This window comes from Tachysurus vachellii, chromosome 3 (assembly GCF_030014155.1).
Source record: "Tachysurus vachellii isolate PV-2020 chromosome 3, HZAU_Pvac_v1, whole genome shotgun sequence".
NCBI lineage: Eukaryota > Metazoa > Chordata > Actinopteri > Siluriformes > Bagridae > Tachysurus > Tachysurus vachellii.
Window position 1 is genome coordinate 9,876,938 of NC_083462.1, and position 21,924 is coordinate 9,898,861.

Genomic DNA, 21,924 nt, shown 5'->3' on the forward strand with positions numbered 1-21,924 from the left:
CATCCAGAACCACTTACATTCATTTCATTTTTTTTATAGAACTGAGCAACTGAGGAATAAGGGCCTTGCTCAAGGGCCAGCAGTGGCAGCTTGAACTCACAACCTTCCAATCAGTAGGATAAACACTTTAACCACTGAGCTGCCCCTTCCCTACTATTACCATCACCACCACTACTACTTCATTTGCATAGCATTATGGCAGACGTCCTTATCCAAAGAGATTTACATTTATCCTATTATTACAGCTGAGCAATTGAGGGTTACGGGCCTTGCTCGGGGGCCGAGGAGTGGCACTTTGGTGGCACTGGGATTCAAAATCACGAGCTTCTGATCAGTTGACCAATGACTTAACCACTGAGCTACCACTACTGTTACTATTAATACTATTACTACAATAACTATTACTCCTGCTACTACTATATATATATATATATATATATATATATATATATATATATATATATATATACATATATATATATATATATATATATATATATATATATATATATATATATTTGCCTACAGGACTATTGGATGCTGTTCTAGCATTGGCCCCTTCACTGGTGTGTGTTAGTTTAAATATGCATAGGCAGGTGGTTCCTATCTCACTTTGCTGCGGTCAGAGGACATGCTAGCTGTCAGTAAAAACCCTTCCCAACTCGAGTCAGATATAGTTGCGGCTGGTGCTGGCTTCATGCTGCTTAGCCATGGTGTCTGACACCAATTTAGTGTGTTCTCGCTGCACTGAGTCCAAATCCTGAGTGTAAATGGGCTTCACTGACAGGGGACAGACAACCCACTTTTAGTTCATTACCAATGATGGTGAGAAAGTCAGAAAGGCAGAGGGGGAGAGAGAGAGAGAGAGAGAGAGAGAGAGAGAGAGAGAGAGAGAGAGAGAGAGAGAGAGAGAAAAGGTAGACCGCAATATGGAAATGTACGCTAAAGTCATCAGATTGTAGCCACACAAGAAAACCACATCACACACATGAACAGAATTTGCATTCAAAAGAAAAACAGACCTTCAAATAAATGGTGAGAGACAGAGAGAGAGAGAGAGAGAGAGAGAGAGAGAGAGAGAGAGAGAGAGAGAGAGAGAGAGATTTCAGTAATTCTATTATTATTTCAATAACATGACTAAATTGGCAAAAAGCCACAGATTAGTCCAATTTTCTTATAAAGAACAAGAGGTGACCTTGGACCCACTCTCTGGTTCTTTACCTCTTCAAAGAACAAACATCTCATGCCTTGTGTGCATGTGTGTGTGTGTGTGTGTGTGTGTGTGTGCATGTGTGTGCATGTGTGTGTCTGTGTGTAGGGCAAAAGAGCATCTCTTTGAAGAGTTACAGTATCTTACTTTCACTGGTAGAAACAAGAGAGAGAGTGAGCAAGTGACAAAAAGAGGAATAGGCATGAATATAAGAAAAAGATAAAAAAAGGAAGCAGAAAGGAAGCAAAAAAGAGAGAAAAAGCGACATATGAAAATGTTTTATTGTAAAAGCTTGAAATGGATTTTTGTTATACTCTTTTACTTAAAATTAATAATCTAACAGTTTATTGTTTTAATCCTGACTGTACAAGTTGTAATAAGTTAATGAATTTTTTGATTAATACTACAGATATTTTGTAGTATTTTACATTTTATATTTACATATTACATTTTTATTTTTTGTTTTTATTTTATTTATTTACTTTATTTATTTGTGTTTATTTTTTTAAATAAATGTATTTTAATTGTTTTTTCATTTAAATAAAAAGAAAATAATAATCCTGTTCAGCACAGTTCAAGTTCAGAAAGGTAACTATTTTATTTATAGTCTGAATTTTACATATTAAAGTCTCTTTTAAGCTGTACTTTCAATTCCAATAACTTGGGATACTCCAATTAATTGTAGTCCTTTAATATAAAGTGTAGTCTGGTTAGATAATGTATTAATACTTCAGCATATTTACAGTATCCTTTTTGCCCCAATTTATTAGATATAGCTGTAAAATTTTAAGGCATAAAATAATGTATGTTTGAGTTCTTGCGGTCGTTGAGATTATTTTTCTATATTTCTAGAATCAAGTTATATTTTTAATTTCTAATTAAGTCATCCTGTACTTTTAGGTTTGATTTTCAATAGATTCAGAGAGAGATTCAATTTGATTTATTTATTTATTTGTTTATTATTCTTATATTCAGTGGAATATAAATGACATAATTTGCCTTGTAAATCCAAATTTAATTTGTACTCATTCCAACACCCTCTTGAATTCTTCATTCTTATTGGTCAGATGATGGAGGTTTATTTTCTCAGCCTTGTTTCTATAGCAACAATTTAAACAGGGAGTTGTATGGAGGATGTTTTCTGTAAGGAGCAAAATTCTGGAAAGGCAAATTGCTATTGTATAAGAGGAATAAAACTCACAAAGGATGTAAAAAAAAAGGATAAGCTGTTATAGGAAAGTAATCAACTCTGAGGAGGATACAGTAAAATTTCACTTTGCGTCAGGCAAAAGTGATTATTTTCATTATTTTTCCTCCCTCAGCACATCTGGTCATGTTTTATTCCTTATTTTCACTTAAACTCAGAAAAAGTTAGAAAGGTAAACATTTTCTATGAGCTGTAGCTGAAGAGGAACCAATCATGGATGAAGAAAGAAAGAAAGAAAGAAAGAAAGAAAGAAAGAAAGAAAGAAAGAAAGAAAGAAAAGATGAGTGAACAAGTGAAGAAGAAGATTGTGAAATTATAGCAAAAGAGGAAGAAGGAGAAAGAGAAGCAGAGTGAAATGGGACTAACATGGCGCTGCTGGCGGTGGAGCTGGACAGAGCGGTGCTGGAGATCACCCCACACTTGGAGCACTGGAGGAGCAGTCTGCTACGTGCCTCCAGCGATGGACTTCAGGACCCAGTATACACACACACACACACACACACACACACACACACACACAATCCACATACACCACAAACAGGGAGGTAGTAGACGAGGAGACATACAGTACACACAGACACACACATAATGGAAAAGAACGTTCATCCAAGCCAAGCATAACCAATCACAGGTTTGTATAAAGTTTGAACACACACACACACACACACACACACACACACACACACACATTGAAGGATCATAAGGAGGATAAGGCACATTTGCAATAATTAGCAAATGATTATAAACATACAAGACAAGGACGAAGAGGGAAGAAGAGGGAATGAGACATTGGAAGATAAAAAAAAAAGGAAAAAAAGAAAAAAGAAGAACAATGGAATTAATGAATAACGTGTAGTACTGGCAATGAGCAATAGCAACAACACAGGAAGTATATGATTTATCAGATTGTTTATCAGATGTGATGGTAATAAAAAGCCACTGCATGTGTAAATGTGTATATTCAGTGTATTCAGTCATTAACAGAGAAGTGGTTGAAGACTGAAATGAGTGCATGCACAGAAAAAAGGAGCATGACTACAGCTCATTAATAACACATGGCGCATGAGCAAGCTGGAAGAACCAACTTTGTTTTTTGGGCAGAAGTTTTTGTGTAAGCTGTAATAAAACAGACGTCTACACGCTTGAACTCATGACTAATGACCTGAGAGTTCTGAAATATTCCCTCTATCTACACACGAGTGTGTGTGTGTGTGTGTGTGTGTGTGTGTTAGTAAAGAAAGCATATGAGGCCATCCAGATCCGGCTATCTCTCAGGTCATTAGTCATGGATTTGAGTGTTTAATGAACCCTTCAGACTCTCCCTGAGTTTCACAAATGTTCGGACTTTGCAGTCTTCCGATGACCTAAATGAGAAGAGGGACTGATGTGATCTAAGAGAAGCACGCTGCGTTCTTCATTATTTATAAACGTGTTGGTGGAGTCAAATTCAAATTCTGGCCTTTAACACTGCGGAAATGTTAACGCTAACTAGAAGCCCTGCGTCAGCCATATGCAAAGTCAAAAACTCCACAGGGAAAAACGGCCTTGCTGAATGAACGAAAGTTAGAAAGCTCTGTTACTTTTCTCTCTATGGTTACAGTTTTTCAGAAAAACTTTACTGCCTAAGTGGGTGGGTATGGAGTGTGTACAGGTATGTGTATGCATGTGTGTGTGTGTGTTTGTGTGCGCGTGAGACCGATGGTCGCAGCACATCGTGCACAGGATATAAAGGGCAAAGTTGTGATGCTTCATTAATTTGGAGAGTGTTTTCAGAGCACCACAAGTACTCACAGGCCACACGGGGTCAAAATCATTGAAATAACTTTACATCATACACACACACACACACACACACACACACACAGCGATGTGTATAAGACACAAAATAAATGTGTTTTTCAGCGAAGCCTTGACACTGACTTGTGACGTAAATATATGAATACGGTCAATTCCAAAAGTATTGGCACTCCATAGAATGAGGAAAAATATTAGATAATAAAATTATCCAACAAGTAACATTAGAAACTTGACCATATTATATTCCAAATGGTCTACAGTTTATTTTAATCTTGTATCTGTGTTTAAACAGATTTTTTTGCACCACAGTATTGATATTTAAAAAGTTTGAGAGAGGATCTTGGATTCCTTATATTTGTCAATTTGAAGTGTTTTAGCTTTTAGATCCAGATATAGAGAAAAGATAAACTAGAGAAAGGTAGATACGAAAAAACCCAAATATGGAGCTCTGTTGATCATTTTAGTTCAGTTATAAACTTCCTGACAGAGGCAGTATGCTTCTTGCTTTAGCGTGACGATAATTTTGACGCTAACACTTGCATTTTGAGAAAAATCTTTGGTAATAAATGATTTATAACCAAGTACCTAAGAAAAGTTTTTTTTTATAGATTAGCAAATGTTCAATTACTAAACAAACATTGCGGAAAGTTCAAATACATTTTTATATTGTGTTAAAGATGAGTTTTACTTACAGAAGAAAGTGAAATTAAATTTAATTTAATCCTCAATAACAAACTATTCTATTTTAATGAAGGTTTTTATTTTTACTTTCATTTAGAACTGCAGCTTAGACCAGTAAACCTCAACTCCAGCCCTAGGGATACACTGACCTACACATGCTTCTTCATCTTCATCTTTCATGCTTCATCTTCTCCCAACACGGCTCACCATCATGAAAAGGAATTGAGAATCCCATCATAAGCTGTATCGTATCAGATGTGTTGAGAGCGGAGAAAACCTGAATCTTCGCAAGGCGATGTGTCCCAAGCACTGGAGTTGAGTGAGGTCCAAAAGTCTGAGACCACTATTCACTTTGATTTTATTTGTATCTCACTTTTAACAGTGGATGTCTCAAAGCAGCTTTACATAAATATAAAAATATACAGTAGAATAAAGAATAGAATAAATGTTCAAATTTAATTTCAATTTAACCCTAATGTGTCAACGGTGGCAAGACTTAAGACTTGAGACTTAACCAGACTCAAAAGGAAATACATGCTGATTTGAGTGACACCAGAGGGTGTGATTATAAATCATATTCTTTCTACAGCTCTTTATAAGTCAAGCAGTTTTATGCAACCAAGAACTCCTGAGCAACCTATTGGTCAGCGTAATTTCTGTGCTCTTTATCGATATAACACTAATTCCTTCTAGCCGAATTCTTCACATGTTCGGTGACGGAGACCAGAGTGCAAAACCGACTGCTGCAACAGCAGTTTGAATCGGTTCTACAGTCTCCAAGTGGCTCTATCCACAGCAATCCAATCAGTCTCAAGGCTTTCCACACGGAGTCATTCCCACCAGTCAAAATGCTGCTATTTTGCAATATAATACATTTATTTATTTTTTTTTTATATCAGCAAGCACTCAAGCTGGCATGAACCCCAGAAATCCTCTATGTTAGATCCATCAGTGTGTCATCTGAACACAGGCATCAAAGGAGACTAACAAAAATCTGACCTTTTCAGTTAACGTCATGAACTGAAAATTTTAATACAGACCCAGAAACTCTAATACGATAATAACCATTTGCTTTTTTCATTTAATAATTTGATATTTTTGTTAAATTGTTTAATAATTGATTTTTTTTTACAGTAAAATTTTTTTTAGAAAATGCCTACATTAACAAATATTAAAGGATAGTTAATAACAAAAAAGTTATTTATGTATTAGTTAGTTAGTTAGTTAGTTAGTTAATTAGTTAGTTAGTTGTTTAGTGCCTTACTCTCACTCAAGGTCAGTTATTACAATTACATTTTTTTCCTCCTATACTATCTTATTTTATTACATTTTATTTTCTTGTCTTTAAGAGAAAATACTATCTAGAAATACAGGGCGTCCAGAAAAAAAGTTTTCCATACATTATATATATAGGCATTGCAAACTGGCACACTGCTCTTATGTGTGGTCTTTACTCTACTGAATAAACCTTCTCAGACATTTCTATGTCAGCAAATTCTAGCATCCTCAGAGGTGTGAACTAAACGCTGGTAATGTGCAGAATTTGGAAAAACTGACTTTACCATGTACTTTAGATGTTAGACACATTTAACGTTAAAGATACATATCTGAATAATCACTGAATATGTTTAGATTCTGACAGTAAGTCAGTAGCTCTGAATACACCGAATACACATTGTAATGTCTATATCCTACGATAATGTCTGCCCACCTGTGCTGGACTGAAATCCCTTCTATTTCCCAAATAAGCTTCAGATCCACTCCAACCCTGATCAAGGCATTTCTTCCCATTTCTCAGGAAGATTGTTCATAATTCCTGAGTAATGATGGTACAAGATATAGAGATATGTGTGTGTGAGTCCTAAAAAAACTGTCTGACTGAGATAACTCCCTGTTAGCCATTGTACCTTCTAACACGTATCAGGCCTACTTGCATATAAAAAAAAGTACAAAAAGGAAATAAATAAATTAAAAGAAATCAATTTGGGAGGAAATTGCCGCACGGATTGCTGTCTGGAGCAGGGATTAGAAATATCCCGTCATTAGATTAAGTCCCATCTCTGAATAGCTTCTCATTCAATAAGTAATGCCGATCGTTCCCTGCCCACTCGTGTATAGAAAACTACAGAGCAATTTCATTGTGTTACTGCGTAGCCAAATGGACGAGTTATCCACTGGTCTTATGAGTGCCACTTCAGTTGTTTTCCATTCACAAGCTATGCTAAATCTATTTGCATTTTGCGGGGCTATAATCTCGAGTGTGCTCGTCTGTGTTTATATAGCGAGTTTCAGTAGAGAAGGCAGATCATGGTTTCCATGTTATTTTCCACAGAAGTAATAGAAAATGTTGAGTTTGATCTGATTGCCCTTTTTGCTTGTTTAATAAAAAAGCTGTGTGTACTTCTAATATGACCAAGAGAAACTTTGTACAACTTTAAAAGCCCCTTAGTTTGTGTGTATGTGTGTGGGACAGAGACAGAGAGAGAGTTAATGAGAGGAGCATCGGAGGTAAACAAGACTGCAGATCAATACAGCTCCATTTATGAAGCTGTTATTACTCACCTTCAATAAAAAAAAAAAAAAAAAACTTTTATTATGACCCCCTGGACTGCATATGTCTCATGTAATGTGTATAGCCATTGTTTTTTCAGGTTATACAAACAACTGTATAGCTCCAGCCCATTAAGAAATGAACATGGACTCAGTGATGAATAAACATCCAGCACCAAGAGAAGATCTCTCGTGTCTTCACTCACCCAGCTCTTTGCTTTTTAGATTTATCTGAGATGCCGTCTCTCGACATCAGCTTGTTGAAGACAACGATCCCAATAAGCATGTTCACCTGTGGAAGAGACGTGCATCATATGAGAAGCATATAATATATGATATAATAAACATACAATCTTTATCTAATGAAACTACAAGATTACGGTCTGTTTCTTTCGGGTGTCTACCAACTTATCATGAGCCCAGGTTACTGACCGTATGGGGTTTTGCACATTCTGGTTTTATTTAGATTCTCTTGGTTCTCCTTTCACCTTTTAAAAACACACTTAGTAGATCAGCTATTCAAAATATTCCCTTGGTTTAAATTCATGTACTGTACAAATGGAATGAAAGGGAGTTCCTGAGACTGGCCATGACCAGATCATGACCTGGATAAAATAAATTCTGAAATTCGTGCCATAAGAATAGCTCAAATCAGCTGGAAATTTGTATAATCCATCCATTTAGAGATGCTAACTGAACAAAGGAAAAATATTTTTTAGTAAAGTACTTGCACAGGTTGTAAATAACCAGAACAAAAACTCTATTGCCCCAGTGTTGGGTAAAACAACATAAGAACAACTTTGGTAAGACTATTCTTCTTGTTATGAATGAAAACTGGTTTAGATGCAATGCTAGCTTATTGCCAAGGAGGCAAATATAAAGAGCAGCAACACAGTCAAAGACAAAATTACAAAACATATAAGGGTTTCGGTGATCAACAAATGTAGTAGACCAGGCTAAGCAAACTCAATAACTTAGAGCTGAGATGTCTAAGTGGTAAAAACTGTAGAATACTACTCAAAAGATCAAGAGTTCAAATCTCAAGCCAACAAAGCTTCACCCTCGACCGCTTCCAGAAACCCATTTTAAGTGAATTTATGGAAAATAAGTCAAAGGGCACGGTGGCTTAGTGGTTAGCACGTTCGCCTCACACCTCCAAGGTTGGGGGTTCGATTCCTGCCTCCACCTTGTGTGTGTGGAGTTTGCATGTTCTCCCCGTGCCTCGGGGGTTTCCTCCGGGTACTCCGGTTTCCTCCCCCGGTCCAAAGACATGCATGGTAGGTTGATTGGCATCTCTGGAAAATTGTCCGTAGTGTGTGAGTGCGTGAGTGAATGAGAGTGTGTGTGTGCCCTGTGATGGGTTGGCACTCCATCCAGGGTGTATCCTGCCTTGATGCCCGATGACGCCTGAGATAGGCACAGGCTCCCCATGACCCGAGGTAGTTCAGATAAGCGGTAGAAGATGAATGAATGAATGAATGAAAATACTGGAGCTACTCTATCAGTACTCTGTAAGTCTCGAACCAGATCAGTATATTAGAGCCCAACACTATTCTGTTATACTGGAGGAAAGTCCCCCTAGCTCCAGTATTTCAGCGTACTATTAGACTCACAAAGACTGACATGGTTCTGATCTTAAAGTGTGACTTAGTGCCCATAGAACAGAATAATGTTGGATGATCTAAGATAGAGTTGATTCCGGTATAAAAGAGTGCTGCTGCATACTCTGAGAGTGAACTGGTTCCTGAACTACATTGTACCATTGTACCCTAAGATTAAATTAGTCTAGTCTTAGAATGCACTCTTGAATTCCTTAAAAAAAAAAAAATCATTATTACTCGCTACATGATTTTGATCCACATTTGAACATTTATTTTTACCACTATTATAGGACAGCTGAAGAAGCCATCATTAAAGACATCTCTGTTAGGGATTACACATTCGATATAAAACAATGCATTTAAGAACATGCTCCAAGAAAATCTTTAAAAAAAAGCTAGAATAAGTAAACAGCCAATGGGCATTTATTTATCCTTTCTTATTGCTATGACAGCTATCAAGTTAGGAGTTTAAGTGGGGGAAAAAATAGCTTTAGATTTATTTAAACACCTAAACATTTAGTCGAGAAGCACTGCAGGTTTCTGTCAGATCTGTTGATACAACTTTGATTAGCATATTAAAAGTATATTTTTTACCCTCAAATTCTCCATGTGTTTGTTTGGCATCTCAGGCAAGCTGTATATCAGCACGACAGCCTCACAGCACCTCCGACATGAACATAGATGATTTGCGCTTGAATTTAGAGAACCGATGAAGTGCTGCTCTGAATCTGAGTGTGCCACTACATCATGGGCATTACAAGTGACCCAAACAACAGCAGGTTCCTCAAGTCCCATGACTTTCATATTCTGATCATGTTAAAGTACTTGCTGAGAGACAATCACACTGTTCTGCTCTATGCTGAAAGCTAGACTAATTATTTTTCCATTAATTAGATTTTGCCTCCCTGAGGATGAAGGCGGCAACATCTCCAGATGCCTAAATCTCATTTCCTGCAGTTTGTTTGAATCGTAACACCAGCGAGACACGGACAAACAACGCAAATCACATCTGACCATGAAGAAACAGACAAACAATGCAAATCACATCTGACCATGAAGAAACAGACAAACAACGCAAATCACATCTGACCATGAAATATAACGGAGACGGCTTGCTCAAAACTTACTCTAAACACACCTGAGGCCAAACCATAGATAATGTAAATGCAAACACACACACACACACACACACACACACACAACACAGCATTCAAAACATGGTACACTAATGAAAAAATCTGCACAACACTAATTTCATTAGTAGTGTTTTCCCCAGGTACTTGGTGCTGTTTATACTGTAGGATGTCAACGATAGAAAAATGGCTGTGTAAGGGAATGAAATTAGAAGTCTGGAATGTGACACATACCAAAACAATGACGGCTGCAGGACCAACAAACGCATAGAGAAGCCCTCCTTCCAGCGACAACCAGCAGCTACAGAGGGAGAAAAAAAATCATGTCAAAGATACCATGACTATAATTATACCATCTATCTATCTATCTATCTATCTATCTATCTATCTATCTATCTGTCTGTCTGTCTGTCTGTCTGTCTGTCTGTCTGTCTGTCTGTCTGTCTGTCTGTCTGTCTGTCTGTCTGTCTGTCTGTCTGCAATAATGCAGCTCAGCCACTGCAGCAAGTCCGCTACCATATACCCAATAACCTTAGCAGCTTTTTTTCATGGTGCTATTTCTTTTCTCCGAACTGAATATCTAGTCTAATTTTTCATCATTCACTGCAAATATTTTAAAAATTATGGAAGTCTTGTGTTGTTGGTTTTTTGTTTGTTTGTTTGTTTGTTTTTGTTCAAATGTAATGTTTAATCTATATTCATGTGCAAAATTCATAGAAATAAGTGAGTCTCCTTATATATGAATTTATGGATTTCCAGATTTGAATGAAATTTGACTGAAACGTATTTCTAGTGTAAATACTTTTGTAAATATCGATAAAAGAAGCCTGATTGTTCTGGAACTTCGACAACACAAGTTCAATAATCTACATTATAACAGATGAAATCGATCCGCTCTATCAATCTCCAGATAGAGATTTCAAACTTGTGATGATATCAGAAAAGTGTTGCTCAGAAATCTTATTCTGGGTGTTAGAAAGTGCTGACACTTAAAACTCCTACTTCAAATATTCAATAAATGTCTTACAGAAAGCTCCACTGTTTTAGATTTGTTTATGCGGCTGTCCCTGTTTAAGACTCTGCGGCTTATTATTACGAAAATGATAATGTGTTAGAACGAGCAATAAATCCACACTTCCTGACCAATCAGATTCCAGGAATGCAATAAGATAAACGTGATATAAACAGTGAACAGGGACCCATTCGGATTTCACACAAACGTCGCTACATGTATACAGATCCTGATTTATATTCTTTATACTCACTACAAATAGAGCTAAATTACAGTTTTATATAATGTAAGCAAATAAACGGAGTCGAAACCAGAGCAAATTGCGTTGGCCGCCTCCTAAGGGTTAAACAGATTCATATCACACCAGTGATTTGAATAGCATTCAGTCATAATCTCACCAAAGTATTCATGCAATTTTAGGCAGAGCCAAAGGGTAAAGGAGGCAAAAATTAAAGACAGACAAAGATTGGAAAAAAAAAAAAAGAAAAAAAGAAAAAAAAAAGAATTGTATTCTGTCTGCAGTCTGATTCCCCCTCCTACACTTCTCATCGAGAATGGAAACCCCACACAGTTCATTATCAGGGTTTTATTCTCCATCACTCAATTCCACATCCATCCCACCCCTTCCCTCTGAGTCTGGCAGATGAAATATTCACAGTGCTCTGCATCATTTACTTTGTGTGTGTGTGTGTGTCTGTGTGTGTGTGTGTGCATGCATGGCTATCCTGCTATCTGAATGATTCCATGATTGGCATGTCATTTCAGTCCCACTGATATTACAGAGACAGATATGTATGTAGAGTAAAGAGAAAAGACATTTCAAAAGCCATGGGTCTTTAACTTAATTAAGTTACTTACAGTAACTAGAATTTACCTTGAAATAAAATTATTGAAAATATTTGATGCTTCTTTTTAATTTGTCAAGCCTATTACAGTATACTTGAGACTTGTCCAAGAAGCATCTATTATACAGTATGCTATACAATATTAACATGTCCCACATCATTCAGTCATCTCTATGTGGAATATTCCACAAGAAGCAACACTGAACAGGAAGTTGCATCATTCAAATTCCCTGAAGATCGTTGGAAGAAGACATATCATTTGACATATCAAGTTGTTAAAGCTCTGGATTGTTAATTGGAAGATCAGGGTTTAAGCTCCAGCACTGCCAACCTGCCACTGTTGGGCCCTTGAGAAAGGCCCTTAACGCTCTCTGCTCTAGGGGTGATGTACCATGTCTGACCGTACACTCTGACCCAAACCCTCAACCTTCAACAAAAGTATTTCACTGTGCTGTAATGCATAGGCGGAAAAAAAAAATAAAGGCTTCTGTCTGCCTGATGTAGACCAGTGAGTTACTTTGAAAGTACTCCCTTGTTAGCCAAAAGATTTGCTGATAGCCAAATGATAAGATTATTAATATTAATAGATAGATAAACAAACAAACAAACAAACAAACAAGCAAACAAATAAAAAATTAAATAGAAATAATAAAAAAAAAAATTATGGAATATAAAAAAATATATATAAAAAAGCATTTTATGGAAATCACTAGATCCTTTGTGTCGTCATGCCATTAGCATCACACATTTATGTTGAACCACACAAAATGGGTTTTTAATGCACAAGAATTTGTTAATTCAATGGTAAAATGCTTAATGTAGCCAATGAGCATCATTTATTAAGCTGGATATGAACAGATATATGCTTTAATCGTTAGTACAAAAATTAGGTATACTTTCAAATCCCATCTGAAAAACCGATGCTTGTGTCTTACCCGTGCTACAGAGCATGTGCAAATTTATGATATCTAGAACATACTGTCAAGGTTTAATGCTTATGTATTATTATTATTATTATTATTATTATTATTATTATTATTATTATTATTATTATTATTATTATTATTATTATTAATGTTTACAGCATTTAGCAGATGCCCCATACAGAGCAACTTACAGAAGCACTTTAGAATCTCTCTAAAATAAATAAATAAATAAATAAATAAATACTAAAAATATCATTACAAAGATTCTGTGTAACATATTATTGTTTTCTTATCGTTAATAAAAGAACATGGATTATAAAGAAACTGCACCAATAAATAAGGCAAATTAAAGAAAACTGAAGATAAATTAAGTTAAATATATCACATCATTCAATTAAGTAATGCAGCTATTTAAACTGAGGACAAGACCGTCTGTGTTTGTCTGTCTGTCTGTGTTTTTGTGTGTCTGTCTGTGTGTCTGTCTATGTGTCTTTGTTTTTGTCTGTGTGTCTGTCTGTGTCTGTCAGTCTGTGTGTTTGTCTGTCTATCTGTGTGTGTTTGTTTGCGTGTCTGTCTGTCTGTCTGTCTGTCTGTCTGTCTGTACTGAGCCATAAACAAGGAGAGCTCTGACATGAGTGATAATGATACTCACTAGTTTTGTGTGCCGTAGCCTCTAGCTCTGGTGAATCCTACAGATACAGCAACAACCAGGGCTGGCAGACCTGTTGAGCCAAGACATAAAGGAGACAAAAAAGAAAAGAGGAAAAGCTGAAAGAAACAACATTTTTAATATTTTTATAAGACATAACAAACCACAGAAAAATAAAAAATAAATGATAGCCATCAGGTAATCATCATTCTTTATTTTCTTTTATTCTTCTTCATACAATTATGTACATTTAATTATGTCCTTTTCTTTTGAGATCCATTAGACAGCGAGGGCTTTTGTTAAGCCATTTTATACCGTATAACAATAATCTTCTTTTGGCACAGTGGTGAGCAGATGTGTATAAATAAGAACTACACCACTGCAACAGTTATGTACTTTCAGATTTGCCTGTATATTGTATTTTACCCTCATAATTTACTGCCACTCATTATGGATTGGGTCACATGGATTTACAAGCTTCATTAAGGCGAGGTCGTTTGTCTGAGCATGATGTACATACACGTTTATTAACATCCACAGAACAACTGCTAGAGTTTACACAGATTACTGAGAAAGACAAAACCAATCCAGTGAGTAACAGCTACTGTACGCCGACAGAAACACCTTGCTGATGAGTGATGACAGAGGAGAAAGAACAGACAGGTTTGAGATGACAGGAAATCTGTGGTAAATCAATTAACTACTGTATACAACTTTGCTGAGAAGAAATGCATCTCAGATTGTTAAATATTAAAGCTGATTATGTACTGTACAACAGCATTAAAGCATAAACAGCTACTGTACAGTATAAACAGGAGTCTGAGGCTACAGCTGGCAATGTTCCCTTGCTCAAACGGTCCATTTGAAGATTTGAAATAAATAATAATAATTAAAAAAAAAAAACAGACATTTTTCCGAACTTTAGCCGTCCACTTGAGTGCTGGATTTATCCTAACTTCGTAGCCTCGATTTAACATGAGAGATGGTGTCTGCTGGTCGTGTATCGAGTGCAATTACATGTCTGTTATTTTCGTCAATGGCAGCGAGTTTTGCTCTGGTGTGCTGTTTTGTGGCACGGTTCTGATTATTTCTCGGGGCTCTCAGACCTCTGGGCTTCATGTCGCACTTGTGCAAATATGAATTCAGTTAACATTTCCTTGTTAAACCTTTCCCCTTAGTCACTTCCCAGCAGAGCCACCGCTTAATTCAGCTGGGGTCTAAAATTAATTCAATAAATAAACAAAAAAAAAAAAAATAAAATAGTCATGAAAACCAAACAGTTACTACAATTAATTTGATATAAATTTTTGTATTTTGGGAAATAAGAAAAAAAAAATATAAATAAAATTGTTATCGTGCAACCCAGTTTTCTTATTTTTTTTTTTTCTCACAGAGGTGTGTAGTACAATATCAAGCTTTCCTAAAACAGATGTGGAGAACTTAAACAGTTACAAACACAGTAGAATTACATTAGACACTTAAGATACGAACTTTACGTGCACAGAAACGTTGGTGTTCCATTCCAGCGGCAGAATAACAATCGACTTATCAGACATTTCCAACCAACATATACAAGTGAGTTATTTTATGGTCACGTGTCTGATATAAAATTAGTCAAGACATTGTAGAATTTCAGTGTGAGACGTTTTTGCTTTTGTAGTAGTGGCTTTTGTGGTTGAAGATAAATTTTAGAGGCTTATGAATAATGACTTGGAGCGTCTCAGAGAGCAGAAACGGGTTTGATATCATCATTTACTTTGAATATACAAACACGACTAACCATGTTTGTCTTTTCAGAACTATATTGCAGCTGTATTGCGTTTTCATATAAGCTTTATATTAAACATCACTGTACTGTAGAGTGGAACATGACAAAGACATTCAATGCTGAACATAGACACAACAAAACAGGAGCGAATTTCACTTTTCCGCGTCTGGTAAAAGAGTTAAACTGCACAGCTTTATAATGTTCACTTAACATCAAATGTTCTAATGATAGAAATTAATAAATTGAGAAAAAACCCATTTGGTTTTGAGTATGCATCCACTCCTGAAGTCAGCTTAAGGTTTCCCCAGGTTTTTCCCCAGTCACCTACTGAGCAGCTTCGTTTATTATAGTAAACAAAGCAGAGATGCAGAATAATGTATAAAAGTACCAGACTAACAGTGTCCATGCACTCAATAACAACTGCTGTGAGAAAATCCAGAGCTCTCATTTATCAACATTAATGTTTTTTTCTTTTTGTTTTTTTTTTTGTTTTTTTAAAAAAAGACTTTCTTTAGCATAACGTTCAGACGTTTTGTATAATTTTATATAAAATTTTAGGATTTATCAAATGTGTGTATGAGAAAATAAATACAATTAATAATTAAAATTGATACAATCTCTAAATGGTTTTGAGCTTCCATGCATGTGCTTGTTATTGCTCATATGCTAGAAAAATGCTATGGATCGTTTTGTAACGTGGTTGTGCTACATTAATAATTAATTCACGCTAAGTAGTTTGCCTAAATCATAATGACACCACTGATATACTAACAAACTACTTCTTATAAAGTAGTTACACTGCGGTTATTACAGTAGTAATTCTGAGGATATACTAAATGCTGCTGTTTTCTTAGTATTATGGAAATAAAACCACTCGATAAAAACACTGGTGCTTTTGAGTTTGAGCTAAAAGAGTAATGCAAAGCAACCGGAGATCGTTTATTTATAATTAGAGGTATCGACTTCCAGAGCAACAGCAACCGTTGGTGACTGAATGTGGGAGTGTCGAGTGGCACAACGAAGCTAAGAAAAGTTGAGCGACTTGATGCGACTATTTTAGCAGGTGAATTTTTTATGAAGCGGAATGCTAGTTGAGCCACAGTACTGAGTGATAACAGCAAGAGCAATAATAGCAAGAAATACTCCTGCTAGTCTCACATAGTCAGATGTTCAGACTGACGGCAGACGGTCTGGACTCCATAGCATCTTTTACTGGCCAAGGTTTAGCGAAGAGGACGTCAGGCTTGCATGTCAAGCAACCAATCACAGTTCAGCACATCTTCAGCATCAGGTTTAGAGGCATGAAAATGTACAGATGATGTCCCAAGAAAACAGACTGGCGTGCGTCTGTAGATCATTTAAGAAGGTTGGGTAAATGAATGAGTCTATACCGTGAACTACACACACAGCATTTAGCTGAACATCATAATTGCTTACTGTCTAAGTTGTAAACATGATCGCTTGTAATGTTAACATCAACGTCTCACAGGAAACCTCGTAGAATTAAAGTAAAAGTGGAATATAATGATGTGTGGCTTTCTTGAGTTGGAGTATTACACAATTTATGTCAATTCTGACCCAATAACCAGCAGCTCAGGATCATCTAATTATAAGGTGTTTTTTGCCTACTGGTTCAATAATCATCTACATCTATTCTACAGGTGAGTAGAGACATTGCTGTATTGTTACATCTTCCTTATTTTCCCATCTTGATGTGTAAATCATTGGATGGATTCTCTCTTGCTGCTGCATCTCTAATGTGTTTGCCATCGCAGTCGGGAAGGACTGCTTTAGCCATGTGTTAATTGTACCTATCAATTATGCTGTTGCTTTGTCTGGTGTGCTGTGTTCACACTTAATGAGCATGTCTCTGAAATATTCATGTAATTAACAATGCTCTGATTAACTCCACAATTTGAGCGTAATTAGAAAAACTCACGTGTAAAGAAAGGAGGAAAATGAAAGAAGAATACAAGAAGTAAAAGGAAAACAGTGGCCAGGTTTATCAAGTGGTCTGGAGTTAATTGTGTCTGATAATCGATAATGATGGCTCTTTGAGGCTGTCATTAAAATAAACACAGAGTAAAAGACCATACTATGTTTTGGACAAATTTGACAGAACTGAAGCACCGTTTTTAAAATCCTGTTGGGAGACGATTTGGAGAGATGTGTTAATGTGACGCTATCATTCAATGCTAGAACCAGTTTACACTTATTGCAACCATTATAGAAATTTATCTCATTGACCATAATTCAGGACAATGTTCCTGTATTTAGAAATATGTGTGCGTGTGTGTGAGTGTGTGTGTGTATTTTCACTATTACCTACTGCCATTTTATGTACTGCAGCAGCATCTTAAAGACATAAATGTTGTAAAGGCCAACAAAGCAATAAAATATTCTTACTCTGAAAAAAAAAACATAATAAATTTGTTTCCCAGAATGAACGTTCCTTGTTTGTAGTTATTTAAGAGCTGCTATAGTGTAAATGCTGTCACCGTATCTCTTCAGATTCTCTTTGGCTTGATGAAAAATAAAGAGCAGAACTGATAAGCATCCAAACATAACACACAAGTGTGGATGTAATTGCTTAGCTATCTCCTCAATTATACATACTTCTGATGCTATTGTATGAATTTTTATCTCTGCTGTGACATCTGTAACATGTTCTGCAGCGGCAATGCTAAGCAGATGTGACGCGCCATATTGTGGCACATCAGTATGTTGCACTGAATCGATTGGAGGAAGCCAGATTGAGGAACGGCATGAGGTTGAACAGAGCAGAAGTTTCATGTCGTACTGTGCTACATCACTCGTCTAAAGGAAAACGTAGATGGATGCAGTCACACACTATGCTGTGGACCGTGGGGTGTTTCATTTGTCCCTTAGTGTGACGTGGTTACATAAAAATATATTTTATATTTTCTAGGAACTTTATATCAGGTGTAATGTAAAGTCTAGTTTCTCACAACCAGGATACACTCATTGGTTGTTTAAACTAAAAGAAATAAATAAAGTTAAAAATTGTAAAAAAAATGTTTAAATAACAGAAACCAGATGTGTACTTTGGTTCCATGTGAATGAACTGAATAACAATAAAAACACGGTTAGTTTTCACACAACCGACATGATTGAGTGTATTTTTCTGACACCGAGCTCACGCCTGAGCTGAGAATCAAACCCATAATGCAACAGACACATTAGCTCTGCATTATTCTATGCATGTTTTAACTGACTAAATGTAACACTGTAGTTACTGTATACTGTATTTCTCATCAGCAGTAACATCGTTGTGAACGTGAAATTACCAAACGTATCTGCTTTATCTTCTCTGTGAATTACTCAAGTTCACTCGCAATCATGCAATCTAGTCATTAGAACTTGTTTAGATTAAGTTTAGTAGAAGCAACGAAATCATGCAAGAGTTTTTCTTAAATCGGTCTGATCGCATATTCTTTTATTTCTCTGATCACATATTCTTTTATTTCAGTCTGCAATTATATAATTATGGACAGTTACAATCATTAGTTACAGATCTGCGTTACTGATCTGGTCTACATAAGTCAGAAGTTCAAGCTTTAGCACTGCCAATATGCCACTGTTAGGGGTCCTTGAGCAAGGCCCTTAACCCCCGCTGCCCCAGGGGTGCTGTTTAATACCTGCCCCATGCTCTGACTCCGGCTTCCTAACAAACTAGGACATGTGAAGAAAAGAACATCACTGTGCTGTAATGTTTGTGTCACAAATTAAGGCTTCTTCTTCTTCTTCATCTTCTTCTTCTTCTTCTTCTTCTTCTTCTTCTTCTAATCAACCTACAGTATCAAGCAGATCACGCAGCGACAGATCAAAGAGTCTCAGTGACGGTTCATGTTCGCTTCAGTTATCAGAAATCTCTGATATTTTGACACCACTAAGATCGAGCTGATAAGAAAGCTTCTGTAAGTGAAAACTGTCAGTCTTTACACCCGTGGTGAGCAGAAAAGCATCTCAGGATGCACGACACTTCCAAACCTGAGGCGTACAGTATATGGGATACAGAAGCAGAAGACCACATCGTATTTCGGTCCTGTCAGTTAGTTCGTTTCATAGTGATGCTTCACGGTATCACTTTTGACGAGCACCATAGACTCTGAACAGATAAGACATCTGTTTTGAATGTGATACAGGAAGAATAAACACACACACACACACACACACACACACACATTTGTGTGCATTCATCTTTAAATTCTGTACTTTTTATGTTGCTTTTTTTGTGTTATGTTGTAAGTGAAATGAACAAGCTTGTGTAAGTCTGTGAATGGTTCGACCTCCTGTTTTTCTTTTTGTTTTTTTTCCTCATCATTTTTTTTCTTCAACTGTCTCAAGTCTGAAATATTCTTGTTCTGCATTTATACTATGGCACGCCAGTTGCAAAAGAGCATTAGTAAATGTCAGTGAAACACTCTCAATTGATTAAATAAGTCTATAGCAACCACATTGGTATATTTCATCCTTATATAATTTATCATTTATGACAGGCAAGTAGAGAAAATCTACTCCTGTCAACATTAAGGAAACATGTCTAGGATTTGTACACACTTCAGTTTTTTTTTTTTTTTTAGAATTTTTTACATTAGGAATGGAGAATAAAAATAAACAGGTCAAATATCTAGCTGAATGATTACAGAATGTAGACACTGAGCTCGGTGACACGATGAGACAGTTATGCTTGATTCTGCCACGCTGTGAGACTCTGATTGTCAATGTTTTCCCATCATAATCGTAACTATGATGTATTTCAGAGAAATGCCTGCTGGGATTTGTAGCTTTCTGTCCTATTTATAGAAGATGATATGAATAGTATTTTTTTAGATTTCAGATTTTTAAGATTTCAAATGTTTATTGTCATATGGACAGTCAGCTAACAAAGCAATTCTTGCAATTCTGTTAGTGAGGAGTGAGGAAGTCTAAGTCTTGATACAGTTACTTTATATTTAACTATTTTATAAATAAACACGTAGACAAACAGAAAAACGGGATATCGATGAAACGAGTTCTTTGGAGATAGGTAACTCCTAATTTGAGAAATCCTGCCTACTAGCTAGCTATATAACTACAAACCAAGGGAAAGGCAAGATATATATATATATATATATATATATATATATATATATATATATATATATATATATATATATATACAGTGAGGAAAACAAGTATTTGAACACCCTAGTTCTCCCACTTGGAAATCATGGAGGGGTCTGAAATTGTCATCGTAGGTGCATGTCCACTGTGAGAGACATAATCTAAAAAAAAAAAAACCCTAGTTCTCCCACTTGGAAATCATGGAGGGGTCTGAAATTGTCATCGTAGGTGCATGTCCACTGTGAGAGACATAATCTAAAAAAAAAAAAAAATCCAGAAATCACAATATATGATTTTTTTAACTATTTATTTGTATGATACAGCTGCAAATAAGTATTTGAACACCTGTCTATCAGCTAGAATTCTGACCCTCAAAGACCTGTTAGTCTGCCTTTAAAATGTCCACCTCCACTCCATTTATTATCCTAAATTAGATGCACCTGTTTGAGGTCGTTAGCTGCATAAAGACACCTGTCCACCCCATACAATCAGTAAGAATCCAACTACTAACATGGCCAAGACCAAAGAGCTGTCCAAAGACACTAGAGACAAAATTGTACACCTCCACAAGGCTGGAAAGGGCTACGGGGAAATTGCCAAGCAGCTTGGTGAAAAAAGGTCCACTGTTGGAGCAATCATTAGAAAATGGAAGAAGCTAAACATGACTGTCAATCTCCCTCGGACTGGGGCTCCATGCAAGATCTCACATCGTGGGGTCTCAGTGATCCTAAGAAAGGTGAGAAATCAGCCCGGAACTACACGGGAGGAGCTGGTCAATGACCAGAAAAGAGCTGGGACCACCGTTTCCAAGGTTACTGTTGGTAATACACTAAGACGTCATGGTTTGAAATCATGCATGGCACGAAAGGTTCCCCTGCTTAAACCAGCACATGTCCAGGCCCGTCTTAAGTTTGCCAATGACCATTTGGATGATCCAGAGGGAGAAAGTCATGTGGTCAGATGAGACCAAAATACAACTTTTTGGTCATAATTCCGCTAAATGTGTTTGGAGGAAGAAGAATGATGAGTACCATCCAAAGAACACCATCCCTACTGTGAAGCATGGGGGTGGTAGCATCATGCTTTGGGGGTGTTTTTCTGCACATGGGACAGGGCGACTGCACTGTATTAAGGAGAGGATGACCGGGGCCATGTATTGCGAGATTTTGGGGAACAACCTCCTTCTCTCAGTTAGAGCATTGAAGATGGGTCGAGGCTGGGTCTTCCAACATGACAATGACCCGAAGCACACAGCCAGGATAACCAAGGAGTGGCTCTGTAAGAATCATATCAAGGTTCTGGCATGGCCTAGCCAGTCTCCAGACCTAAACCCAATAGAGAATCTCTAGAGGGAGCTCAAACTCCGTGTTTCTCAGCGACAGGCCAGAAATCTGACTGATCTAGAGAAGATCTGTGTG

The 21,924-nt window shown here is 36.6% G+C and overlaps 1 protein-coding gene across 3 annotated transcripts in view; it reads right to left on the reverse strand.

Moving 5' to 3' along the window:
- Positions 1–21,924, reverse strand: part of adgrb2 (adhesion G protein-coupled receptor B2) — a 384,210-nt gene that overhangs the window by 53,013 nt on the left and 309,273 nt on the right. For 2 of the 3 annotated variants that reach the window (XM_060865676.1, XM_060865673.1), the window contains exons 20-23: positions 13,615–13,684; positions 10,414–10,480; positions 7,652–7,737; positions 2,784–2,882 (exon numbers count right to left, since the gene is read on the reverse strand). In XM_060865676.1, the coding sequence (XP_060721659.1) occupies positions 2,784–2,882; positions 7,652–7,737; positions 10,414–10,480; positions 13,615–13,684 (322 nt within the window). The remainder of the gene's footprint in view (positions 1–2,783; positions 2,883–7,651; positions 7,738–10,413; positions 10,481–13,614; positions 13,685–21,924) is intronic. The other variant, XM_060865674.1, reaches the window with a different exon arrangement.